The sequence below is a fragment of the Pogoniulus pusillus genome, chromosome 2 (assembly GCF_015220805.1).
Source record: "Pogoniulus pusillus isolate bPogPus1 chromosome 2, bPogPus1.pri, whole genome shotgun sequence".
In the NCBI taxonomy this organism is placed as follows: Eukaryota; Metazoa; Chordata; class Aves; order Piciformes; family Lybiidae; genus Pogoniulus; species Pogoniulus pusillus.
The window spans coordinates 30,721,822-30,749,721 of NC_087265.1; the positions used below are offsets into that span (position 1 = coordinate 30,721,822).

Consider the following 27,900-nt stretch of genomic DNA (forward strand, 5'->3'; position numbering starts at 1 on the left):
GTGCCCTCCACACACCCCACGTGTGCTGCACACCCCCGTCCCACCCCGCCAACCCCCTCCATTCCCCGCCCCGTCCGGCCCGGCCCCTGCGCTCCCGCCCCCCGTTGCCGCGGGCACCCAAATCCCGCCGGGTCGCTGCTGCTCGTTCCTTTCCTCCCAGCCCTCCAGCCTGCCTGCCTGCCTGCCTCCCACCGACGGCGACATGGCCGCCCGGCAGCAGCTCGGTAACGCGGGGACAGCGAGGCCTCGGCAGCCCATGCTGGGCTGCGACCGCCCGCCCATGGTGGTGCCGGCCGCAGCGACGATCGGTCGCGGCCCGTGGAGCCACCGTGGGGGGATGATGGTGTGGCGGATGGGGTGCTGTCCTTCCGCCGAGCCCCGGAATAGCCTTCGGGCGGGTGGGCCGGAGCCGCCGGGCCGAGGCGTCTGTCCCGGCTGCTGAGCTCGGTTGCACGGGGCGGCCCCGGAAGGCGAGGCGCGGCCGGGTGCTGCTTGTTTCGGAGCGGCGCCGCTGCGCCCAACTCGGCTCCCTTGCCCTGAGGCGGCTGTGCGGGGCTGTTTCCTTTCCTCCCATTGCACTCGGGCGCGGGTTCGTGGTGGGGGTCAGCCGCTGCTGGTAGAGCGGTGTGAACTGAGGAGGGGGAAAGAGCAGCGGGGGCGCTGGTGAGGGCATGCCCCGCCTTGGCAGCCCTGAGGCGGCAGCGAGTGCGCTGCCTTCTCCTTCCCGCCCTTCCTCCCCACGGCCGGACACGGCGCTCGGGGCGCGGCAGCCGGCGCGGCGGCGGTGCCGAGGTGGGAAGCGCAGTGCCTGTGGCCTGGGGCTGCAAGCGGGGAGCTCCTCCAGTCTGGAGGTGGGGAAGCGTGATGGTCTGCGCTCCCTTCCCCTGCCAAGTCACTTCCTTGGCAAGCACTGCCTTACATCACATGAGATTCTTAATAGAACTTTAAGAGGCTTCGGCCTCTTTTCGTTGCTTTCTTTCTCTGTTGCACTTTTAAACCCAAAATATTTGTGTTCTCCTTACCTGTTAGCTTTACTCAGCGTCTCTGACAAGACCAGCCTGGTGGAATTTGCAAAGAGCCTGAATGCTCTTGGCATGGGTTTAATTGCCTCTGGAGGAACAGCCAAATCCCTGAGAGATGCTGGCTTGCCTGTCAGGTACTGACTCTTTCCTACACACCTCCACCAAAAAGGCTCATTTGAGGTTGCTTAAATAGTTTCCTCCGTTTGTGAGCAGGAATGATTGAAACCCAGTCTGAAAGCAAGTCTTCCCTTTCAAAAAAAACACGTGCCCCAAATCAAACTTCAGAACCTTCCTGGACAGAAGTTGGCTGACAAAGGCCAAAGCGTGTTACTGCACAGGTCAGCACACAGAGAAATGTGTTGGAGATGATGCTGTGCATGCCTTGAGCCAGCATTTTTTCCCATGAGGCAGTCAGTTGTCATGAAATTCAGTCTGCCCTGGATGCTGCTCTTCACAGTCGTCTGAAAGCTGATCTTTGGCTGATCCTGGGATAAGACTGACATGCGTCAGGAATATGTTGAAGCTTACTGGAGGTTACTTGTCACAAATAATTTTCTTAGCATGGTGGTTAGCTTTTTCAGACAGAGCCTTTGAATGTCGTGTGTGCACCATTTGAGTAGGGGCATACACAGTCACCAGCTGGTTTAGCCCATAATTCTGGGGAATTTTATTGTAGTTTCTTCCATGCTGTGATTGGAAAAAAAACACAGCTCTGGCCAAATAAAAATTGTTTCCAGTGCAGTGATGAAAAAAATCTGTCAAATGCTTAGCAGGAGAGGTGACCTGACTCTTTTTTTTGCTTCCAGCAAATGCAATGGGAGCCCCTGGCATACATCAGTATGGATGTATACTGTCCCCAGAGCTCCCTGTCCTCATTTTTATCTAGCACTTGATCATGTTTCTCCCAACTTGTTTGCTTGGCTATGCTATCAGTGAAGCCTGAAGCAAATGATGGCCATATTTCCCCTTCCCTCTCCAGTTTATTGTTTCCTTACCGTCGTAAACAGTCACATGGAATGGTGAAACCTTAATTAATGTTTTGTCTAAGCTGGGAAGAAGTACTGAGGTATTGCTGCTTTTGAGGATGGTCTGTTATCCTTTCTATAAATTATGTTGACTCGGGGTTTGCTTATCTGTGTTGTTTTGGTGTGTTGGAGAAATAACCGTACTGCTTAATCGAGCGTGATGCATCAGCTCTGTTTCTCTTCATGACAAAAGCAGTTGTTGCTGCTTTGCCATGAAGAAGAGGTTGTAGTGAAATGTATGAGGAGTTTTTGTTTGTTTGTTTGTTTTTTAATTTGGTCACTTAATAGATAGAAAACACTGTCCTGTCTGTCTTCTGTCAGAGGTAAATTTTGCACAAGATGGAGATCAACATCTTGTGATGTGTGAGAGAGTGTTAAGCCAAATTTTGGCATTTTCTACTAATCCTCCTGTCCTTGGCAGCATTCTGTTAAGTAGTTGACAGTTGCCAACCATGACAAAAGAAGTCAGATCTGCCTTACTGTGGATACCTTGTCTCAGAGCTACTTCCCAGCCTTCCGTAAGAAAGATGTGCCTTAGTCTGTCAGAGTAGGTTTTCTCTTCTAATTTAGTAATACACCTTCTGTAGTGCTCTTACTGAGGTACAAGACACTGAAGTGTAGAGGAATCATGAACGTGTTTTTTCTCCAAACTCCTCTTGTCACTGATGGAAAAGTAGTGACTTCTCTCCTTCTCTCCTTCTCTCCTTCTCTCCTTCTCTCCTTCTCTCCTTCTCTCCTTCTCTCCTTCTCTCCTTCTCTCCTTCTCTCCTTCTCTCCTTCTCTCCTTCTCTCCTTCTCTCCTTCTCTCCTTCTCTCCTTCTCTCCTTCTCTCCTTCTCTCCTTCTCTCCTTCTCTCCTTCGGTTATTTTTTACCCCTTTGCTAGGGTTTAAGGCTTCTTTCAGCAAAAACAATGTTGTCAGTAGATCTAAATCACTGCCCTGATGGGAATAACAAGCATTCAACCTATAGATCAAGTCAGTATAGCACATCTGTTACCATGTTATGTTTTCTCGTTGAGCAGAGATGTTTCCGACCTGACAGGGTTCCCTGAGATGTTAGGTGGACGAGTGAAAACCCTTCATCCTGCAGTCCATGCTGGTATGTTTCTGCTAACATATTTTCATTCTAAAAGAGAATTTCATGGGCAGTGAGGATGGGAGGAACATGCTGACAGATGTCTTTTTTAAGGGTTGTGTGGAAGAACTGAGTAATGAGGACAGATTTACTCTAGCTGCAGAAGAATAGGTGAAAAGCACTGGCTGAAGAAGTGCACAGTGGCTGAATTGCCTCGTCTGTTGCTATGCTGACATCTCTGGAGTTAGGAGAGCTTTACCTCCACAGGGCCACAAGTAACAGGGCTTCTCCTTAAATGCCTTTGCATATTCTTTGCAGAGTCAATTTCAGACTTATTCAGTCATAGAGTTCCACTGAATTTATCCTGTGGATGAATCTGATGTGCAGCATAAGGAATGTGACAGCATACCCTTAGTAGGTGATTTCTGCATGTTCCAGTATTCCCTAGCCCTCTTCAGCAAGAAAGATGTCTGATAATTGGTCAGTCTGCACATCAACCATCTGCTTTTTCATCTCCTGCTATGGTGCTTGAGATTCTTTGAGTGGAACTTCCAGCCACTGACTTCATAGAATGTCAGTGGCAGGAAAAGACCTCAAAAGATCATCTGATCCAGCCCCCTTGCCAGAGTAGGATCACCTAGAGCAGATCACACTGTAATGCATCCAGACAATTCATGAATATCTCCAGAAAAGGAGACTTCCACAACCTCCCTGGGCAGCTGTTTCCGGTGCTCTGTCACCTTCACAGGGAAAAAATTCCGCCTCAGGTTCACAACCTCCTATGCCTCATCTTGTCCTGTCACTGGGCATCACCAAGAAAAGTCTGGCTTCATCCTCTTGACACTCACTCTTTACACACTTATAAACATGAATGAGGACACCCCTTAGTTAGACTTCTCCAAGTCCAAAAAGTTCACCTTCTCCAAGCTAAAAAGCCCTAGCTGATCCACTCTCCCAGTCTTGTACCCAAGATTGTGCTGTTGCTAACTTTGTGCCACTCAGTTGCTTGCACATTTCTCCAAGTTCCTACACCCCAGCCAGCCACCTAAACTGCTTAGCTACAGGCACAGCCTATCGGGCTTCTGTTGTTTTGTAGGCTTTATGTGTTGCTGGCTGGTGAGCAGCAGGTGTCCCTTTCCTCTTGACTGACTCCTTAATGGCAGTTTTAGTGTTTTAAACATAGCAACTGACTGCTTATAAAATAAATTTCAGAGGGTTCTATTCAACACTTGGAATACTCTATGACATATTCTATGATTTGTGAAAAGAACCTCTTAGTGTAGAATCTGACTAGCTGAAGAGTCAGTAAAATGGAATCAAGATGGAGGAGTAGGGGCTGAGAACTGTCTCTGAACTAGAATCAGAAAGTTTATGATAGAAAATTTCTGAGGAAAAGCACAGTCTGAAGGAAGATGTGAATTCAAAAAAATGTTGGTGATCCAATTCTTTTTTTAATAAAGATGTGTTGGGGTTTTTTTGTAATTAGGCATCTTGGCTCGCAATATTCCAGAAGATAATGCTGATATGAACAAACAGGATTTCAGCCTTGTAAGGTAAGTTTTGTGGGGCATGATGCAATTTAGCAGTGATCAAAAATTAACATTGGAAAGCAGTCAATACCAGGGAAGGGAAGCAGCAGGAATTTCAACAACTGAACACCAGAAGATTTACTGTATTCTTCATTTTCCCTGTCAGGAGATACTATGTTTTTAAAGATACAATTTCCTACTGATGCATCTTCATCACTTGTAGTTAAGAGAAAACTAAAACAAAAAAATTATATTGTGGTTTCCACAGGGTACAGGAGTTGTAAGTTCTGTTTATCTGGCAATTTTGACATGCTACATTTAGTCAGTGTTGGGCCACATTATGCTTCTTGCAAAGATTAATTCAGTGCTTTAAAAGCTGGTGCATCTCCCCTCAACTTGGCTCTGGGTGTCTGATCAGATGACGAGTCCTGATTTTGAAATACTTGCTTAGTAAATATGCCCTTTGATATTTGCATAATGTTTACTGAGTTTCAACATATAAATAAAGAGTAAATGTGAAAAGCGGGTCAGGAACATGCATCATTTGTACAGACAGAAAACACACAGATAACAGACAGAGAGCTTATTTTGAGAGTCATCATGAGGCCAAGTGAGCTGCAGCCAGAAACTGAGGCAGGATAGTTTGTGTACTGATGTGCCAAAGAGTTGGTCGTCCTAGGGTCTGTTTCCTCAATACATTCACACAGGGCAGTTTGGGTCTGTGTTCAACTGACTGGCTTTAACATCTGACTAGTGATTGTGAGTAACCAGTCGTGTGTCAGTGGGTAGCTCCTGGTTTAGAAATCACTGGCCAAATAGAATATAGGAAATTGTAGATATAGCCAGGAGGAGAGGTATAGTTTGACTGTGGTGATTGGACCAGAATGCATTTTGGCTTTTCACATTATCTGAAAAAAATAATCCATCCAGGATGGATGGGTGTCCAGGTTAAATTTGAAAACCTGAAATGGTAAACCACAGGAAGCCTCAGGGATGGCTCAGCTCTTGAGAGCACACTGTGTATTAAAAGAGGCTCTGCTGAACTGTGTGATGGTTTGGAAGGTACTTGCCTCCTCTCCCCCCACAATGAAATCGCCCAGACTAGACTCAGCTGGCTGGAAGTTAAGGAATGAAGCTGTATTTACAGCTTAGCACAATTTACAAGCATATATATACACACAATATATACAGTTATATACAAGTTAAAAGTAATACAGAAACACAATACCCCTTCCAGAAAATCAAAGTCCCCAGGAGGGGCTCCTGATCCAAACCTCTTCTCCCTTCTCTCTTTCCCTTCCTTCAGAAATAACCAGATCAATCCCTTTATATCTCATATGATAAATCTGGAGAGATCTGAGGTGAGATGTCAAAGAGATGACAAGGAGGTTAGAGGAAAAAAGGGTTAGGTCAGATTAAAGAATTAAGGCAGGGGCAACTGCAGAGACCAGACAGACAGAAGGAACAGAAGTGAGAGCTGAGAAGTGTGTGAGAAGTGAGTGTCTTATCTATATTTTGCCTAGTTGCATTTCTCAGCAGAAAAAATGAGGGATATAGGTTACTGTTGGGTTTTTTTCTTTCTTCTCACAGCTAAGGATTTCATTTCTCTCAGTAAAATGTTCCAATTAGCCTCAAACCAGCACAAACTGCAGGAGCAGCAACTTAGGTTGAACTTACATCCTGAGTAATAATTTGAATTTGGGTTGCCTTAAGTAAAGCAGAAGGAGCTGATCTTCAGCAGGAGTGTCTTTGCATAGTCACATGAAATTTACATACCTAAGTCAAGGTAGGAAACGTTGGTACACATTATCTTGATTTCCACGGATAAAAGCATTAGCAGTGTTAAAGTCCACAGGTTCCTGATGCTTTGCAGTGGGTCAGGAGCATGAATGGGTTGGGGTAGGGGGCATTAGAAATGGAACTGATGATGAAACACCTTAGAGGAAATTTAGTGGCATGGGGGCTTCTGAAAACCATGCTGGGAGCTGATCATCCCTTCTAGTTGAGTTCATCACAGAGAGTGGAAACAAAGGGATATAAAAAGCAGGACAAAAGGTATCATAGAAGGTATCATAGAATCAACCAGGTTGGAAGAGACCTCCAAGATCATCCAGTCCAACCTATCACCCAGCCCTATCCAATCAACTAGACCATGGCACTAAGTGCCTCATCCAGTCTTTTCTTGAAGACCCCCAGGGACGGTGCCTCCACCACCTCCCTGGGCAGCCCATTCCAATAGGAAATCACTCTCTCTTTGAAGAACTTCTTCCTAATATCCAGCCTATACCTACCCTGGCACAACTTGAGACTGTGTCCCCTTGTTCTATTGCTGGTTGCCTGGGAGAAGAGGCCACCCCCCACCTGGCTACAATGCCCCTTCAGGTAGTTGTAGACAGTAATAAGATCACTCCTGAGCCTCCTCTTCTCCAGGCTAAACAGGCCCAGCTCCCTCAACCTCTCCTCATAGGATTTGTGCTCCAGGCCCCTCACCAGCTTTGTTGCCCTTCTCTGGACATGTTCCAGCACCTCAACATCTTTCTTGAATTGAGGGGCCCAGAACTGGACACAGTACTCAAGGTGTGGCCTGACCAGTGCTGAGTACAGGGGAAGAATAACCTCCCTTGTCCTACTGGCCACACTGTTCCTGATGCAGGCCAGGATGCCATTGGCTCTCTTGGCCACCTGGGCACACTGCTGGCTCATCTTCAGCTTACTATCTATCAGTACCCCCAGGCACTGCAAACACTGAACTGAGGCTTCTTCCAGACCAGAGCAAAAAACTACTCCAGTAAAATCTAATCTTACCTTGAGAGGGGAAAGCCAGTTCTCTCCCTACATTCATGTGCCACAGAGGATTTGTGCCTGTACATTCAGGTTTTTTATGCTGTTGGTATTTTAGAAGTCCAGAAGGAGATGTGTAGGTTGTTTTCTGCTCTTGGAAAACTTGTGGAAAAGTGATTGTACTTTGTTTGCAATGAACCTTGGCCTCTTAAGAAAGTTGTTGGATGTCTGTTTTCAGTATTGCTGAGAGCCCACTTTAAAGTCCTTTAGAAATGTTTCAGGTTGTACACCAAAATCACTATACATTTAACACAAACTCCTCCTTTAACTTCTATAAATTGTGGTTCTACCTGCTGTAACATGGTTGAAAGTAGAGAGTTCAGCTAAATTTCATAATGCATTGTACCATCACTTGGCCTTTGGCTGAACACCACTGTCCCTTCAATCTTGGAGAAAGAAGCCTTAGCTCTGGCATTTTACGTTGGTCCCTGATCTGAGAGGCAAGACTGTGAAAACATTGATAATATCTTATGCTCACCAAGTACAGTTTGGTGGTTTTAGTTCTTACTGAATAACCCTGCTTTCCCCCTCAATTCCCAGGGTTGTAGTGTGTAACCTCTACCCCTTTGTGAAGACCGTATCTTCTCCAGGTGTAACTGTACAAGAGGCTGTGGAAAAGATTGATATTGGTAAGTTAAAGGGAGAGCAAGTCCGTTCCCCAGATGGACTTGATAGTTCTGATCTGTTAAGTGGTCTCAGTTCTCTTCTGTTTGTTTGGTGGCCTTGCACATCTGTAAAGAAGTCCACTAAAGAGCTTGGGAGTTGCAAGGAGCAGATTCTAAGTGTAACTGGGTAAACATTGTTGCTTTTAAGCAGATCTACAATTGAAATAGCGTGTGAATGTTCTAACAGGCTGGCAAACTTGTTGCAAGGGTGGGCAACTCATGTACCGCCCAAAGGAAGGAGCCTGATGTGCTGTAGAAAGCTGTGCTAGGAAAGGCCAGGTGGAGCATGCTTCCTACTGAAAAACAGAGTGCAGACTAAACCTCATTTACAGCCTCTGGCAGTGTAATAAAAATAAAAACCGTGAGCTTTGGAGAGAAAATGCTGAAGCACTCAGAGTGCTCTGGGGATTGCTGAAAACTTCAGGAGGCTGTTATAAGTAAAGGGCTTGGTCTTCATATGTGGGAGAGTAGTTAGAACCTGAGTTTTGAAGCATAAATGCCTGTATCATCATTGGTTTTGTTCTTCCTGCTAGTTATTAACCCCAAAAGGTTTGCTGTTCCTTCACTGCAGCATCTCTACTTGGCAGCTTGTGAATAGTACAGGCACAGTTTTGTGCCACGAGGTTGGATTGGGATTGAATTTTCTTGCAGTAGTTTTGTCCAAATGATGCCCAGCAGAGCTCTCTATTAAATGTTTTATGGAGTAATACACACTCTGTGTGCAGCAGTGCCAGCCTCCACTTTGCCTTTGCAACAGCCTAGCATCTTGTATGATTTAAAGTGTTGTGAAAGCTGTGCAGAGTCAGATTTAAGGGGAAAACATGGCATTTTATCTCACACACAGGACCTGGTCAGGGTTCATTAATATTTGCAGAGAGGTTTGGGAAGATCTGTGGCTTGGCACTGTAGAAGTATGGTGCTTAAGCAGTGTGTAGAGACAGACATCCTTGTCAGGATGTGATTGTGCTGCTTGAAGACAGTCTTGCCCCTGTTGTTCATTGCAGCTCATGACCCACGTCCTTGCTGCTGCAGTTCTTTCAGCAGAAGCCAGTCAGTGTGCACCTTCACCTGTGGGCTGAGTCAAACTCGCCAGCCTTCTGTGTTTTGAAGAGCAGTTTTGCTCACCTTGCTGGAGGGACTGAGGAGGGGTGCATTCATCTGGCACAAAAGGTTGATTGGTACATGTCCATCCTTGGATGTGACTCTTGATTATGCCATGTCCAGAAGGAAGTGCTCCATGCCTCCATCCTTCTATTTGCAGGAGGAGTTGCCTTGCTGCGAGCAGCTGCTAAGAATCATGCTCGTGTGACAGTTGTGTGTGACCCTGCAGACTACTCAGCAGTGGCTAAAGAGATGGCAACATCAAGAGATAAAGACACCTGCATGGAAACCAGGCGTCACCTTGCACTGAAGGTTGGTTGTGCTTGCTTGCAGTAAAGGGCTAGGCCAGACTCGTTGGCCTTTTGTTCATTCACTTTTTTAAACACCGAATCCTTTGTAAGTTGATTTTTGTAAACTGATGAGTGTTCCCTGTTGTGTACCTAGGCTTTCACCCACACTGCTCAGTATGATGCAGCCATCTCTGACTACTTCAGGAAAGAGTACAGCAAGGGGGTGTCCCAGCTGCCCCTGAGGTATGGCATGAATCCTCACCAGAGTCCTGCACAGCTCTATACAACGAGATCCAAACTGCCCCTGACAGGTGAGGCTTAGGCCTTGCTGGCCAAAAGAGATCTCTGGGATAGCTAGGAAAAGAGGTGGCTGGGCATGTCTGTTGGTTGGCTTTAAAACTGAAATACCATCTTGTACCTTAGTCCAAGGGATGGCCAGCAGTGCCTTAACACCTGCTTTATTACTGAGTTGGCACCAGCTTTGCAATGAAATCAGTAAATGGGGTGAGTCAGAAGAGTTTGTCTGCTGACCGCCACAAGACTTGTTGTCGCTCTGTGTTATCTGTTGGTGTCCACACTGAAGATACTTTGGGCAGATTTACGTGGTTTGTTTGACATCAGGCCCAGATTTTGCAGCAGAAAACCTTGTTACCCTTTTAAGATTCTTTGCATTTTCTATTTTCCTTATTTAGTATTATCCCAATCTTTCTGTGACACAATTTTACCCTTTCTAGAAACCAAGCTGTTCTCTAGGTTCAAAGGGGTTTTGTTCTTTTATTGTCTTTGATGGTTTTGAGCGAAGGTTTATTCCCCTTGGTTTTCCAGGATGCTGCTTCTGCTCATGGTGGTAGAGGGAAGGATGCTAGCCTCGCTCCTGGGAGTTTGGAACAGGTCTAGTGTGTCCCTCTGACATTTTACAGGGTGTGCCACTCATCACAGCACTGCTGCAGTCAGGGATACCTCTGTTTTGGAGAGGCTATTCTTGTTCTTTAAATTGCCTTCAGTATTGGTGAAAACCAACTTTGTCTTGTGTGCAGACATTGTCTGTTGAACAGACAACAAAGCTTTGTGCTGCAGCACTTCCTTGATTCTGAGATCATGCAGGAAGCATTTCCGTGCCTGCATTGGAAGTTGAATTGCTTGCAGGTCTGTCTTCCAGTATGTCAACATGTGATGGCTTGGGTGTTACCCCCCCACACACACACTTTGGAAGATCCCCTAGACTGGACTCAGAAGGCTTTGGAAATTGAATGAAACTTTATATTTAGAGCTTAGCACAATATGCAAGCAGATATTTACAATATCTACAGCTATATACAGAAATGTACAAGTTAAAAGGTAATACAGAAACACAACAGCCCTCCCAGAAGCCTGAGTCCCCAGGAGGAGCTCTCAACCACTCTTCCACCTCCCTCCCACCCTTCTACCTTACTCAAGATTTTGCTTTATATTCAAGGTAAGGTTGGCAGGTTAGCCAGGGGGGCTAGGAAGCAGATGGATTAGTCACACAGATGGCAGGTTAGGTTAGAGAGAGAGATGAAGCCCACAAAGCCCAGAGAGCGACTCTGTTATCTATATTTACGTTGTTCCTATACATCTCAGCAGGCCTATGAGTGAAGCAGACATCACCATTGTTTCCTTTTCACAGCCTGTAATCTAGTTCTTCTCGCCAAAACATTCTAGCTAGGCTCAGACTAGCACACAACAGAACAATACTGTTCACTTATCCAGGCCCTGGACTATTACTAAAACAATCTTTTCCTTCTGTCTCCTGAAGTGCTCACAGTCCTGCCACGTTCTTCTGCAGGGCCAGTGCACAAACATTTGAGAACAAACCTGTAGACAGCCTTTACTCTTGGCATGGATTTCTGATGAAAGGGCCAGACTAGGCATTTTAATAAAAACTTGCCTTAGGTTTTGTGGCTCTGAGTGGTTGCAGTTGGTGTCAGTTAGGGACAACGTTCTTAATGTTTGGCTCATTCTGGAGTACTCTGTATGAAATTTTATTTATTAGATGTTTAGAGAACTCTGTCTTTCTGTGTTCTCTGATAGCTCTGCCTATGCACCTTGGTCAAAGTCAAGCTTTGGTAGGCTTCCTCAAAGAGCTGGCTCTTGTTCCAAACACTTGCCATTTGAACTCAGCGTAAGGGGGAAATGTTCATTTTTGCTTTCACAAGAGGGGAGGTGTCAACAGCTTCTGGTCGAGGAGAGAATTGCATTGGCCTCTCCTGAGTCTCAAGCTGTGCATTCAAGTCACTGAAGCTTTTCAGGGCACTTAACCAGTTGCTAAGGAGCCAAGGTCAATTAACAAGAACCATTTGTAGTAATTTCATACCTGGTGGAAGAAGTCTCTTCTGCTTGTTCTCCAGAGTCTGAAGAGAGGGCTCTGCTGCTTTAATGTGCCTTTGTGCTATATTTGCAGTGGTGAATGGCTCTCCAGGGTTCATCAACCTGTGTGATGCTCTCAATGCCTGGCAGCTGGTGAAGGAACTCAAGCAGGCCCTAGGCATTCCTGCTGCAGCCTCCTTCAAACACGTCAGCCCTGCAGGTGGGTGGCTCCTTTTTGTCATACTCTTCCCTTTGAACAGACTACGACTTTGGGGAAGCTGCCAGTGGTGTGTGTGTGTGTCCCGTGTATCCTGGTAATCTGGAGAGGTCCGAGGGGCAGGAACCAACAGGAAGCTCTGGTTTGAGTGCCCTGGCTTGTGTTTCCCACTAGGTGCTGCTGTTGGAATACCTCTCAGTGAAGAGGAGGCTCAAGTCTGCATGGTGCATGATATGCACAAGACCTTAACACCCTTGGCCTCTGCCTACGCACGAAGCAGAGGTGAGAACTCCAGGAATAAAATGTCAAGTCCAAAGAGCTGAGCTTCATTCTCAGCGCATGAGCAGCATGTTTAGGTTTCCATAGGCACTGTACATCTCCTCTGTAGGGTGTGTCAGATCTCCACAAGGATCTGACTAGATTGTCTCTCAGAAACTGTTCTCCAAGTGAGCAGACCTTGTAGATTATTTCAATGAGGCTAAAGCCATTTTGGATTCTGTTGCTTGATGTGTATAGAAGACCTGTAGAGATTTATGGTTTTAAATGTGTATACACACACACATCTAAATCTGTGGGGCTTTGGCAAAAGCAGCTGGATTAACAGCTAGTATCACACTCAGACTTCCACTGCAAATGAGGTGCTCAGGAATACTTGACTTGAGTAGAAACGTTTGCCTGATATTTGGTGGGTGTTTTGCTAAGGCTTTTGTCACCAAAAAAAGCTTTTTTTAAAATGTAAGTGAAAATAGATTCCTCTGCTCCAGCTGAAATACTTTGTGAATTCTTTCATTTGCCTTGGCAGTCCTGGAAAGTCTGCACAGGTTATAGAAAACAAAGCAAACTTACTTAATGAGTATGTTGGCTTGGGTTCATTTTTTTTTGTCACTTTAAAGACTACATTTGAAGATTGCCTTTAGAAAACTGTTTCATGCAGAGACTGAAGAATTGACCTTGCGAAGTAGTAGAGCATCTGTGATGGGAGCTGGGTTCACCTTAGCTATGCCATTACATAGAGTACTTATTTAAAAACAACAAAAAAAGATTTTAAAAATTTGCTTTTCTGGGTCTGGTTTCTTGCAAAAAAAAAGCCAGATGGGAGCACAGGCATCTAAAAGCTTTCCTCTTTTTCTAACTGTCTCCCACCAAAAATCTTTCTGCATGATCATTGCCTCTCGTCCTCTTGCCACCATAGAGGTGATCATTCATAGAATCATAGAATCAACCAGGTTGGAAGAGACCTCCAAGATCATCCAGTCCAACCTATCACCCTGCCCTATCCAATCAACTAGACCATGGCACTAAGTGCCTCATCCAGTCTTTTCTTGAAGACCCCCAGGGATGGTGCCTCCACCACCTCCCTGGGCAGCCCATTCCAATGGGAAATCACTCTCTCTGTGAAGAACTTCTTCCTAATATCCAGCCTATACCTACCCTGGCACAACTTGAGACTGTGTCCCCTTGTTCTATTGCTGGTTGCCTGGGAGAAGAGGCCACCCCCCACCTGGCTACAATGCCCCTTCAGGTAGTTGTAGACAGTAATAAGATCACCCCTGAGCCTCCTCTTCTCCAGGCTAAACAAGCCCAGCTCCCTCAACCTCTCCTCATAGGATTTGTGCTCCAGGCCCCTCACCAGCTTTGTTGCCCTTCTCTGGACATGTTCCAGCACCTCAATATCTCTCTTGAATTGAGGGGCCCAGAACTGGACACAGCACTCAAGGTGTGGTCTGACCAGTGCTGAGTACAGGGGAAGAATAACCTCCCTTGTCCTACTGGCCACACTTTTCCTGATGCAGGCCAGGATCATTACAGAGTTAGAGCTTTGACAAGTGCAGTGAAGAAGGAAGGGTATCTGAACTCTGGGAATATTAAAAGGTGCATGTGTTTTGAGATAGGACTTTCCATTCTTGTTGCTCTTCTATGGCCCATTTTAGTTTAGCTATAGGATTAAAATACTTGCTCCCGTGGAGGTTGAGTGGATTATAGGAGCAAAAGCTTTTCTTTGGTAAGTTACAAACGATACCATTTTGCAGGTGCTGATCGAATGTCTTCTTTTGGTGACTTCATTGCCCTGTCTGATATCTGCGATGTGGCTACTGCCAAGATTGTTTCCAGAGAGGTCAGTTAAACAGCAGCAAATAATTCAAGTGTGAAAAGGGGAATCACACTAGATGGAGTCATTGGTTTGTAACAGCCATTCTGTTGGAATTTGACCTATTTTCCTGAAGACTATTATTGGTCCATTTGTGCAATTCGGTATACAAAGTGCAGAATTTACACCTATCTTTTGATGCATTTTTCTTCCTGCCAGTTAAAACCTGCCTGTGTGGGAGAGCCTGTGAAACAGCAGTGCTTGAAATGCTGCTTTCCAAGAGATGATTGCAAACCTCTGCCTCAGAGTAGGCCTCTGGAAATGAACCCTGATTACACGGTCACAAGTATCTGGCTGAACAGCTGTAATCAGAACAATAGAGGACCAGAGAGCTGATGGCCACCCTCTTGCCCTCGGCAGAAATGTGGATGCAGATTGCTACCTGCCAGTTGATACAAGTTATATGTGGGCTCAGCCACTTTCCAGGCTGCACTTTTTACTTTGCTGGATTCAGCAGTCACTCCATAGCTGACTGCATTGCACAGGTCACTAGTTTAAATACAGAGTTAAGCAGCTGGGAGTTAGTGCTGTACCAAACATGTTTATCCCATTATATGTTGCTTCCCATTTTTTGAGAGGGAGAAGGCACAGTGTAGAAGGCTCTCTTGTATATTGGAGGCTTCTCAAATGAATTAAAGAACACCTTTGACTGGTTTGTGAGGAAAACATCTGGGATACTATTACTTAAAATCAAAAAACTTCACCCTCACTGTAAGATAAGATCATGGAAGGTGCATATCACTCTCTGGCACTGATGAGAAAAAACTCTTCTCAGTTTCAATGTTAATGGCTCTTTTACCAGTATTTCTGTCTTATCAGGAATGTCACTGTTGAAATAGGGATTTTATTTGGGTTTTTGGGTATGAGAAGTAGGGATGTCATGCACGAGCTGTTTACCCCTGGAGAGGGATATTAAGTTTAATTCCATTCTGCTTTAAAGGATGGCAGAGTACTTTTTACTGTTTTAAAGGATGGCAGAGTACTTTTTACTGTCTCTTGCCAAAAGCTTGTAGTGCTCTACTATTTCTAGGACTGAAACCAATCTTGTAGTAATGCTTTGGGTATTGTATGGTACGTAAGGACCTTTCCAGGTGTGCCTTCAGTGCCTTTCCAGAAACAGCAGGTGGAGGTTTCAATATAGTCTCCTCTCGTGGTTTGTTTTTTTTCCCACATGGAAGCTGAAATCTCTGTGTGTTGCAGGTATCTGATGGTGTGGTAGCTCCTGGCTATGAGGAAGAAGCTCTCAAAATCCTTGCCAAAAAGAAGAATGGTGCTTACTGTGTCCTTCAGGTTTGTACTCCTGCTCAACTACAGCCCTTTCCTACTCTTGGCTTACCTGCTTTTCACAAATGTTAGTGACTAAGTAGCTGGGAGGCTGATCCAGACAGCCCTGCAGAGCATGGAGTTGTTTTCTTTGGATCTTTGGGAATTTTTCTGAGCTGGAATTCCAGCAAGAGTGTTGTGGTCATGTTTAGCTTACAGTCCTAGAGGGGAGTGAATTTTATAATGCCTTCCTTGGCTTTCAAGGTGATGTGCATTTCAAGTAATTAAATCTATGAACCACCAAGAGAACCTCAAAGAAACACTCTTCTGTGCTTTCCTTCCGCTCTTTGCCAGCTTTCCTCTCACTTCTGCTCATTTTGTTTCCTCTCTGAATTCCTCATATCTAAGATACTGTGTCTCAATGCTGTGAGTCTTGGCAGTGAGAAGCCTGTGCAGCATATCGCTGGGGAAAACCTTATCTGGGTGTGAGGTGTTTGTGGAGCAATCTTTTAGTGCCGTCAGTGATAAAGATAGCAGCACAGGCAATTCAGACCTGGGGTGATCTACCTTTACGTACTGTAGCCAGGATGCTTGTCAAGGAATATTAATATGTGGACAGGTCAGTGTCAGGTTGCCTTCCTAGTTCCTGCAGTGATTGTTGGGACTTCAAAATCATCCAGTTTTGGTGAATGTGACTGATTACATAATGCTGTCAGAGCAGCCAAACACGTCCTGTTTCTGCCTGACTTGGAGAGACAAAAGAGCAGAGAACTTTACTGTAACGTTACAAGAAAGAAAACCCAAGGCTTAGCTGTAGTTGTAATTGTAATGTTACTCTCAGGGGGGAGCTGTGGAAGATGGCTCAGGAGCTTCAGGCAAGAAGGAATGAAACGGCAGATACTCTTGGCAGCTGATTACCTCCTGATTTCAATTAGCTCTGCAAGGATGAGGTCATATTGATTAAGCCTGTATCTTCAGGGCCTGTCTGCAGAGGGGGATGCTAAGGGAAGTTGATTTGAACAAATGTAAATGGATTAGAGAAATCACATAAAGCATGTGCACACTCCTGTTTAGAGCTGGTAGCCTTTATCTGGTTTACTTCACGTCTCAAGAACCTGATCTGGGGCTACCAGAATTCTAAATAAGCCCATGCATGGCCAGAGCTGAATGCAGTTTACAGTTCCATTTCACTTTAGCCCTTGCACTCATGTAGATTAGCCATGCTGCATGCTTGTTTGGAGATGTGCCCCGAGAGTGTGCATCTCTGGAAGTAATCACATTCACCTTTAATGTCAAAGAGGGTTGGGAGTTGTGCCATGAGACATGATTGAAGCAACTCAAAATATTTCTACCTTCCTGTGGAAGACCCTTTTTCATGTGGATGTTTTACTCCTCCTGTGGAAGAGTCAAAGACTAGATTTTTATGCTTTGCAAGAGAGACACTGTATGTAAACATCTATACTTCATTACCTCTCTTCACCCTGTAAATGTCACTTAGTGCTGCTGAGACCTTGCTGCTCCAGTTAACTCTAATTACTTCTGATGGTTTGAGATTGCTTTCCATAAACAGTTCACTTCTGTTGGATTCTTTTGACAGTGTGTTTTAATCTAAGCTGTTACTGGGCATTGGCTTTGAATTGCTCTGCATGTTTTATTGGCCTGTCCTTTGGCTTTTAGATGGATCCCCATTACGAGCCGGATGACAACGAGATTCGGACCCTCTATGGACTGCACCTGGTGCAGAAAAGGAACAACGCAGTCATCGATCGCTCATTGTTCAAGAACATTGTTACAAAGAACAAAAGCGTAAGTATCAGGAGATAAGTGAGCTTAAAGTCTGGTGGGATGAACTGGTGTGCTTTTGTCAAGAACTCAGCACTGCTCTATTGTTACAGCTCTTTATTTTTTAATGAGATTTACCAAAACACAGCAGACTTTCTGCTTGTACTTGGGTAAAGCGGGGCAGTTGGCCTCTGTTTTGATTCTTTGCATAAATAAGAGGAGATGGAGCTTGCCCTTTATCCCTGACTACCAAAATATTTGTATTCCTTATTTATAGGAAGCTACTGTGTGTAATTTCTTCTGGTGAGAGGGCCATGTGCTATGGATCCATTGTGATCTCATTCTTGACTCACTGTTTATTTGTCCCTTTTGTGTACAATGTGTTCTATAAACTCCATGCTTGCCATCATCAGAAAGTTACCAGATAGTTCTTCATCTTTGATCTTGTTCTCATTAAAAAACAAATGTTAATGAGCACGTGGTTACTCATGGGCCCAGAAGCAAGTTCAGACATTGAGGTAATAAAAACCATTTTAGTAAAGGAATTGACTTAATATTTAATACAGATATTGGGAGATGATATTATTGTTGTGGTCCTATATGTATTTAAGCATATGCTTAACTTTTTGCCTCTGAACACAACTGATGACAGTGAGCAAGTACAGAAGGCCTTGCAGGCTTAGGGCCAGTGATAGAGCCCTCTCGACCTGCTGAAATTGACTCTGATCCCTATGAGATTAGATTAAAAACTAAACGATTGTTTTGGCAGCTGTACAAAACCTGCTGGTAATTGGACAAACCAGGATATTTTTAGTTCCCTTGCTTTCCCCCTCTGTGCTGCAGTACTTGGGGTGATGGCTTTGGGGGTTTGCAGATCACTAGCCAGCTGGCTAGTCACAACTGTTAGGATGGGCTATTGACAGTGACATTTTGTTTCAGCTGCCCGAGTCTGCCGTCCGAGACCTGATTGTTGCCAGCATCGCTGTCAAGTACACCCAGTCCAATTCGGTTTGCTACGCCAAGGATGGGCAGGTAACCAAGCCAGGCAGCTCTGTGGAGCCTGCTTCCACAGCAGAGGTGGTCAGAGAGTGCTTTTGTCAGGCATGAGTTTGAAAATCATTTCACACAGAGGAGCCTACTCAACAGGTACAAATGAACTACCCAAGAAGTGCTGTGCAGAACAGTAGCTAAACCTCTGTGTCTTTCTCCAAAGGCTGCTTCAAAACCTTGCTGTAATTTTTTTTCATGGTAATGACAGGGCTGGCTCTTTCAGTGACAGGGCTGGAAAAGCTCTTACATGCTTCTGCAAGTCTGGCCTTGAGCCATTTCTTTCTAACTACTCTATCTTTTTATATCATTTTTTGAGGACTTGTATGTATGTTGTAGTCTGTGTAGAGCCTCAGGAAATTATAGTAGTTTTCACAGCTGGATTCTGACTGTCAAAGTGCTTCTTGGTTTGTTTTTTTTTCACTTTTTATATAAGAAAGATATGCCTTAGTATCTTTATTTCCTTCTGGGTCATTAGAAATCTTCTCCCTGATTGCTTTTATTTTTTATGGGTTTAAAATGCTTATCGTGGATGGTGGGATTTATAGAGGCACTGTCAAATGTGTAGTTTTGATAGGAAGCTCAAATTTTTTCAAAGTCCAGTCTTTCCAAGGGTCACTGAGTGTTCACCTTAAATCAGTTGTTCAAAAGTTGTTGTAAATGCACTAAAAATCTTAATTTTGCCCAGTGACTTACAGTGCTTCTGTTTTGCTAATTCTCTGCTCTCAGTGGCAATCTTTTCTATAAGGCTGGATTATTTAGGGGAAAAAAACCAACAATAAAATATGCAAAATAAAAAGAGAATGCTTTTGATCTTGATCTTTAGTAGATCATAAATCAGCAGAATGGACCACAGGGTGTAGAGACTTACAGGTACAGACCGAATGAACTGCAGTGCATTGGCACTCATCTGCATTTGTCAGGGTTGTTGTTGCAGCCTGAAAACATTGCAGTGCTGTCTCTCAGGACTTGCTGGGGTTGTGTGCTGTATGGTTCTTGAAAGCACACCTCTGGAGAGCTGGCATTTTTCTTTTATTCAGCTTTGAGGTTTTTTTTCCTTTCCTTTTTTCTTTAAAATGGTTCTCTCTACTCAAGAGTGTTATTTCTTGTAGCCCCAGAACAAAGGTGTCGCTATCTTTGCTCCTTTTTTCTTATTACAGCAACAATTTCCCCAATGCTTTTACAAGTCTGGGCTTAACATGGTGCTGCAGATGTTTCTGAAATGCGTGTGGTAATGCATGTACCATCTGGAAAGGAGGAGGCACAAGGAGGGGAGTCAAAAGCAGTGTGGCAGGCAGAGGTTTAACTAGCTGGGCTTCAGTCATGTTTTGCATATTTGCAGGCATTTCTTTTAATCAAATACAAATGTCTGCTGTCTTGGATTGCTGCCTCTGTCAAGGAGGGTGAAGATCAGAGGGCTGTCTACTGCACTATAAAACAAGTGACTTTTTTAACAGTAAAGGTCAGCAGCCACTCCAATCGCTCTCTCAAGAAGGAGATGAATCTGCATTGTGGTCTTCAAAGTGAAGCTTAATGTCTTCCTTAGGAGAGCAATTACAGTCCAAGTGCAGAAACAGCAGTGTGGCATGCTCTAGGTAGTGATGGAGGAGCTCCTATCCCTCCCAGTTTTAAAATCTAAAAGCTTCCTAAGACTGTTCAGTATTATGGCCTTTGTTCTTAAGGTACAGAGGGGGAAATTAAAAAAGGTCTGCTAAAAATAGTAAAATAGTAGTAAGGTTATATCATTTTGGTGATGAAAGGAAGTTGTAGTGGTGGGGAGTTAGTCTCTTCTCCCTAGTATCAAGTGATAGAATGAGAGGAAATGGCCTCAAATTGCATCAGGGGAGGTTTAGTTTGAGTATTTGGTGGGGTGGGGAAGAAATTAGTGAAAGGGTGATCAGGCATTGGAATAGGTTGCCCAGGGAGGTGGAGTCACCATCCCTGGAGGTGTTAAAAAAAATGTGTAGATGTGGCACTTTGAAACGTGGTTTAATGGTTATGGTGGTGTTATGTCAACCATTGGACTTTATAATCTTAGAGGTTTTCTTCAACCAAACTGTTTCTATGCAATGTATGACAGACCACTGCATGCAGCACCTACTGAGACATACCAGCAGATGTATGCAGGAGTATTTGGGTGCAAACCTAAAAGTAGTACAAATCAAGAACCAGAAATGGGAAGTAACTTCCAGACAGTTACACTTCAAGTCAGATCCTAGAAAAACATTTTTTGAGGGTTATATGAGCTAAGCCTGGATAGTCCAGCTTCAATTCAGTTCTGTTGCTTTTGGTTTCCCTTGGATTACCTCACATCCCCTTTGCCTAGCAAAACTCGTGTATCAGGCATCCAGAATGTTTCCAGCAGCTTGGCTTTGGGTTTGTGAGTGGCCATTCCAGCAAGGGCTGATGCTTGTGTTCATAAATTGTGGGAAAGCATGGATTGGGAGGAAGCACTTACAGACTTGAGAGTCACTTAATTTGCAGGAAGCTGGCTGCCACTAATTGCAAAAAACATTTTGCTTTGTTTTGACTGACTTTCAGCACTGTGAGGCCAGTCTGTAATGTGGCAATTTGCACCTTCTTCAATGTTACCATCACCTTTGGAATCAGCAATTTAATTATTCAGTTTCTTTCTTCTTTGCACAGTAGGATTGCAGGTTGTGATGGTTTGGGTGTTACCTGCCCCCCCACACTTTTGGAAATCACCCAGGCTAGACATAGCCAGCTCTGGAAATTGAATGAAGCTTATTATTTACAGCTCAGCACAATATACAAACAGATATTTACAGTACATACAGTTATAGACAGAAATATACAAGGTAAAAGGTAATACAGAAACACAACAGCCCTCCCAGAAACCTGAGTCCCCAGGAGGGGCTCTCAACCACCCTTCCACCTTCTCCCACCCCTCTCCACCTTACCCCAGTCCCAGGGAAGAATGGAGGTTCGTCCAGGGGGTTAGGAAGCAAAGTGGATTAATCAGAGAAACAGCAGAAAGACTAGAGAGAAAAGCAGCTTGGAGCTCTCCAGCAGAAGTAGAGCCTTATCTGTGTTTTGATTCTTGTTCTTATACATCTCAGCAAGCCTATGAGTGAGGTAGACATCAGTCTTGTTTTCCTTTCACAGCCTGTAATCGAGTTCTTCTCACCAAAACATTGCTCAAACTAGCACACAGATGTTTGTCAGTTACTACCTTATCTTCCCAAGCAACGTTTATGTGATGTTTATAATTCCAGATGTGTTTAGAGTTTCTGTTTTCATGCATTCATGAGTGAGTCCACGCCAGTCTGGATCATTTTGCAAGAATCCGTTGGGTGCTATCACTCTTATTCACTTCATGCTTTTGCACAGTATTTGAGCTATGGGGCACATTTGGATCTCCTGCAAGTGAAAGGAGCTTTGGTCAAGTAGTTCTCCATTCATGTTCACCCCAGATTTTTTATTAAGTAATTTTTCTACTCACTGTGTTGCTATCTGCTTTCACACTTAATAGGCTCTGCTTAAGTATTCTTTCATTCCCAGAGATGAAACTTTGAAAGACATTTGATTAATTTCTGTGTAGCAATTAGACAAAAAACAGAAGGGGGAGGATTCCCTTGTGGACTATTTCAAAGCTTTGGCTGTTTTCTTATGGGAGAAAGCTAGCATCTGAGGAAGCAAGAGGTGAAGTGTAGGGAGACAGGAAAGAGAGAAGAAAAGTGAAAAAGGGAGCACAGGTACATTCAGACAGGCCAGCGTGGAGAGAGAGATTCAGGCATAAGTTCGTACTCTGACACAAGTTCTACCTCCTGATTTCTCTGCTTTAGAGCAGAAGCTTCAGGCTAGACTGAAGATATCTTTCCCAGCAGTGTTGCATTAAAATACATTTTTTTTTCTACAAAAAAGGATTTTGTTTGCCCTGGATCACCTTTCCCAGTGAAATGTGTCTTACTTGCATGCTCTTCCCAGGCTGTAACTGTGAACTGCCTTCCAGAGCCATGTGGGCTCATCAGGAGGCAGAGAAGCAGCTTTTATGTTCTCTCATATTGAGCTGTTATAAAAACAGCTCCACACTGCAGATAGTCTCCTGCTAGGTTTGGGGGTGATCACAAAGAGTTTGCAGGACACATCACTTTAAATGAAGTACAAAGTTCCTGTTGTCATATTGGAATTGTTGAATATGAACCAAAGTTCAGTTATGCATCTTCTGATACATTTTTTTTGTCACCCAAATTTTAAGATATTTTGAGTAGAGAAAAGTAAAAACACCCTTTGTGGGAAGGGTGCTTGGGCACTGACAGGTAGAAGAGCTTGATTTTTAACGTACCTGGGGCTGCACTGGCCAGAAACAGATTTTGTACTGTACCATTGCCCTTGCCAAGGCAAGTCCAGGGCTTGCATTTGAACTAGCCATCTTCCTCACAGGAGTTGAAGGCCACAGCTCAAGTATATGAAGAAGATGAGGCACCGTTCTGGGAAAGGGTAGAGGACACTGCATTTCTGGCACATGATACTGTGTTTTATTTAGAAACTCAAATGTTCTGTGGTGTTTTGGGCCCTGCTACCAGCAGTTTGCCCAGTACTCTCCACCATCTGCATCTCCAGCTGAGAACTTCTGCCTTAGGCTAACTTGGCTTGCCAGGCCCACTCATAAAGGCTGTGTGACAGACAATGGCATGCAGTATATGACTTAAGCCCTCACCTTTGTCTATGAAGAGAGGAAAAAACTCTGTGGAAGAGATGATATTTCTACACACTGCTGGTCTGAAGCTCCCTCAAGATGCAGGGTCCTCTGCAAGTTTGAAGGTTAAGCAGGGTGGCTGTGAGAGCAGAGGCTGGACACCAGGCATGTTTGTGGGGGAGAAGGTGACACTAATCCATGAGAAACTTTGCCTCTATTTAGTATTGATGATAATGCTACTATCTCTGTGGGTTTATTAAGCACCCATGAGTTCAGTTACAGACGAGCAGATGGTATTAGGTAGCAGCCCAAGTCTTTTATTTGCTCCTTGGGAGAATAGCATCCGGCAGCATGTTTTGTGGTTCTGGTAAGAGGTGAAGTCACTGTGTCTTGATGAATGACAAGACAAACAATTCATTCCTTTGAGGGCAGCCTTATACTTATAGCTTTACCATCTGGTTCAGTACGAGCTGGAAACTCTGAGGCACTGGCCAGAATTGCTGTCCTCAACAGTGTCCCTGGAGCAGTCCTCTAGGTGAAGAGTTCAGCTGTGGCTTCACAGGAGGAGGAGATTATAGGAAAGAGTCTTGTTTTCCATCACATCTCTGGTTTGAAATGTCAGGAGCTTTATTGGGAAAGCAGGACCCACAGCTCTTAAAGTCAGGAAAAGTTACCAACCTGAGTTTGACAGCCATGGTAGCTAGGTCTGGCCTTGGTGTGCCTGGTGTAGTGTTATGGCAAAGGCAAAGCAGAGGGACGGCAGAGAGTCTGGAGCCCAAGAGGCCTCAGTTTAGTCCCTTGTGCTTGTCAGTTGTGACTGCAGCAGACCCTAACTGCAGAGTTTGTTCTGCCAGTGTCCAGTAAGCAAGATGTCTCTCTAGGTGCATTCAGTTTTCAGTGGTGGCAGGACCCAAGAGCTGTCTTTGTCTTCCATGTGAGTTTGCACCAGCCCAGATGGGATGGATGCATGAGCTTGTTTGTGTCTTGCATTGAATTGTAAAAAACAGCTTGCAGTTACCCAACCACCTGAAAAAAAACGTGGAGGTCAGTATGTCTGATGAGAGCCTCAAAGAAAGAGATCTAAGCAAATATCACATTTCATAGCAGCTTCCTTGAGGAAAAGATCACCTTTTGAATTTTACTTCCAGAACCACCAGATCTGTCAGATATCAAGCACAAGTGCTATTAAATAAAGTTGGGGTTGGCAGCAGCTGTTTTAAAAATCCTGGACTCTCTGGCAGATGGCAGAGTAGGAAATGTGTTGGTAACTCCAGGGCCTTCGTGTGATCTAATGGTCCTACTGAGCAGCCTTCCTGACTGAGCAGTGGATTTACCTTCTTAACCAGCCTTGGCAGACAAACTGCCCTGTAATGCATGATGTATCACAGCTGGTGTTGTTTAAGCTATGTGTGCCTGGCCCACCAGGAAGAGTGATGTACTTGGGTGACCTGGACTTTAATCTTCCAACTGAAGTGCTCATTTCAAGAACAGGTTGCCAGCCTGCCATCTCTTATTGGTCACACTTGTTTCTCCAACCTAAACAAAAGTCATACCTGTATCACTCTCTAGAGTTTAACAGTTTGACTGTGATGGCTGGGGCTGTGGTTTAGGAAGGTAGTGTCCTCAGAGGGACTGTCAGCTCAGCAGAGCTGTGGAAGTTATCGGTCCAGGTAACTGACCTTGTAAGCAATTTGTGGGATTGGGGATGAAGGCATTTTCTAAGCTTCATTGACACTCTTCCTCTGCTTCAGTGAGGAGCAGCTAATTTGTGGGACCTCTTTCCCAATTGCTTTCCTAATGAGTGGAATGCAACTCTGATTGATCTCTGTTCAACAAGGGGTGATTGTGCTTTGTCTTCTGTGCTGCAGGTCATAGGTATTGGAGCCGGGCAGCAGTCCCGCATCCACTGCACGCGTCTGGCTGGTGACAAGGCAAACAACTGGTGGCTCCGGCACCACCCACGTGTGCTCTCCATGAAGTTCAAAGCAGGTGTGAAGAGAGCAGAGATCTCCAATGCCATTGATCAGTATGTCACTGGGACCATTGGTGAGGTAAGTGCTGGATGAGAGGTTGCTGTGGCGAGTCCAGCTTCTGCAAAACAAAGTCTTTGCATAGTACATAAGTCTGGCTTGAGTTTTGTACATGGGTATTAGTGACAGACGGTCCCAAAGAACTGGGCTCAGGATGATGACTTCTCCAAGGTGACTTAATGGCACCTACCATTCCAGTGCTGGAAGCTGCCTTGTTCTTTGCCACGCTGTTGGCTTCATCATATAGTTCCCTCCAGCAGTAAGGAAGGGCTAAAGCTACAGTTTAATGTTTCAGCTCTCACTGTCCTCCCTTTCTTGCCTGGTGCTGTTCACTTGTGAGGCATTTGGGGCTTCTCAGAGTCCTTCTGACCTCCTTACAAGCAATGGTGAGACAAGAAAGTAGTATGTCCTTTTTAAGTATCAAAACCAAAAGCTGGACTGGCAAGCTTATGAATCATCTGTGTGAGCAGTTGATTGTTTAAGGGGGCAAGAACTAGAGCAGTTGCTGTTTTCAGAAGGTGACTCATAAACCAAGCTGCTGTTCGTTACGCTTGAAGTCATCTACCAGATCCTGTATGAGTGTGCTGGCATTTACACAGACCAGCATTACTGCAGGCAGGCCAAGCAGAGCATCTTGGAATTAAAGTGGGAGAGAAGGAATCCCTCAAGCCCTGGGGTGAGGAGAGGGAAAGAAAGAAGTTAAAAGGATGCAAAAATAGCTGCTGGTGGTAATGTTTTCCCACCACCTTTTGGGATTTTGAAGACTCTCTGGTATGAAGCTCCCAGCAGCAGACGTGTGGGAGCAGAAAGCCCAGCTGATGAAGTGGGTGTCAGAGGGATGCTATCATCACTCATGAGAGACTGTTGAAGGTCTGTGTTTTGGGGCTGAGCTGGCTCTTTCTGTTCTGGCAGGGTGAGGACCTGGTGAAATGGCAGGCGATGTTTGAAGAGGTGCCGGCACAGTTAACGGAGGCAGAGAAGAAGCAGTGGATTGCCAAGATGACTGCTGTCTCCCTCAGCTCTGATGCCTTCTTCCCTTTTAGGGATAACGTGGACAGAGCTAAACGGGTAAAGTCATGGCAGGGCTAGGATGTCAGGGTGACTCCAGGGAAATGGCTGCACAGCCTGGGCTGCTGGCTTGAATTCTGGGGTGCTGAGGAATGTCTCTGCTCCACACAGCTGGCTAGAAGATCGCCTCCTGGGAGGGATGTTTCTTGTGGTTAGTGGTCTCACGTGGATTGTAATTGTGCAGCCTTTGTTCAGTTTGTTGACTTGAGGTGAATAGAGGACTCAAGTTTACTAAACCATGTAAGAATATCGAGACAAAGCCTGTTGCTTCCAGAGGAACCATTTCACTAACTTCTGACCGCTGAAGAGAACTTACTGCTCACATGAAGAACTCTCCTGTGAATAGCTTTGGGCAATGGAACCCTTTGTTCAACACTTACTATCATGGGATGTGGATGAAGTAGTTGGGCTGCCGACTGCTTTTCAGGGGGATTTTGGTTTTCCATCCTCTAATCCTTCCACTTTTCTCTTTGTTCAGAGTGGAGTGCAGTTCATTGCCGCTCCGTCTGGCTCTGCTGCCGATGATGTAGTGATCGAAGCGTGCAACGAGCTGGGGATAACTCTCATTCACACCAATCTTCGGCTGTTTCATCACTGAGTTTGCTGTGGGCTGCTGTGATCCCTCTTTGGTAGCAATCTCAGCAGCAGCAGTAACTGGAATATCACCAGCTTAACTGGGAGGCACCTGCATTCTGTCCTTAGCACGTATTACTAAGATCTGTAAATTAGATTTTGGGGTTTATTTGCCCTGTGTTAACAAAATGATGGTGCAAGAAGATGGCCTCCAATGTAGGAAATAACTCTTGTTTTGCAAATAAACACACAGTTCTTAGCTATGTGGAGTCTGTGGTCTTGCATCAGCCAAACACTGGGTCCTCAGGAGAAAAGTTTCTTTTTGCAGCAAATTTTATGGTCCAGACTTCAGTTCATTAGAAGACCTATGGAATGATAGGAAAGCCTGGCTTATGTTCAACTTCTTAATGAACTTATTAAAGTCTGTGGTGTAAACTGAGCTGGTTTTAGTTTGGGTGGGTGTTTTTCTTGGTTGGTTGGTTGGTTTGGATTTTTTTTTTTTGTTTGGTTTGGGGGAATGTGTGTTTGGTTAGTTTTTTTTGGAGTCAGCAGGTAGTTTTCTTCATTACCCTCTTCTCCCTTGTGAGGGGAGCAGTTCTTTTGTGCAAGGCAGTCTCTGGTTGGGTGCTCTAAATCCTGCCCTAGAGATGTGCTTTGGGCTGCTTAGTAGTGTCAAAGTGCTTTCTCCAAGGTAAAAGAGAGATTGACATGCTTGTTCTCATACCGGGGAGTTCCCTCCACAGTTCACAGGCAAGCATCTGGGAAGCATCTCGCCTGCAGCCACTTCCCCTCTCCATTGTGCACAATTTGCATAAAGCAGATTTGAACTCAGATTAGAAAAGCAAAGTGAAAATCTGGAGCACGGTGAGATGAATAAAGTAACAGCCCAGACACGTTTTTGCTGGCAGTAGCTCTGAATATTTGAAAGAGTGTTGTGGGATTTTTTTCTTTTTGGTTCCATTTTGTAGAATCTGTTTGGTTTTGGCAAGGAACAATCTTCAGTTTTGTAATAAACACTTCTGTCATGGCTCTGATCTCAGCTGGTACTGAGCAGAAAGTCTGCATGTGTTCCCTTTTGCTTAGGCAGTAGCAGGGGCACATGGGTAGGAGATGGACAAGGAAGAGGGGAAATTAAGATTGTGTTTCTGGCTCTGTCGCAGACTTGCTGTGACTAGGGAAGGATTTTTTTACCTGACTGCCTGTTTCATCCAGATTGGTACCAAGAGAGCAAAGAT

The 27,900-nt window shown here is 44.8% G+C and overlaps 1 protein-coding gene across 1 annotated transcript; it reads left to right on the forward strand.

The window, feature by feature from the left end:
* The first annotated feature begins 112 nt into the window (after positions 1 to 112).
* Positions 113 to 27,104, forward strand: ATIC (5-aminoimidazole-4-carboxamide ribonucleotide formyltransferase/IMP cyclohydrolase). Its single transcript, XM_064159106.1, has 16 exons — positions 113 to 224; positions 1,030 to 1,156; positions 3,070 to 3,146; positions 4,609 to 4,675; positions 8,033 to 8,121; positions 9,419 to 9,570; positions 9,703 to 9,859; positions 11,971 to 12,096; positions 12,268 to 12,375; positions 14,124 to 14,209; positions 15,443 to 15,532; positions 17,183 to 17,311; positions 18,227 to 18,319; positions 24,863 to 25,045; positions 25,937 to 26,092; positions 26,571 to 27,104. Exons 1-16 carry the CDS (start codon positions 203 to 205, stop codon positions 26,688 to 26,690), a joined length of 1,782 nt encoding a protein of 593 aa, XP_064015176.1. The 5' UTR covers positions 113 to 202; the 3' UTR covers positions 26,691 to 27,104.
* The last annotated feature ends 796 nt before the right edge of the window (positions 27,105 to 27,900 follow it).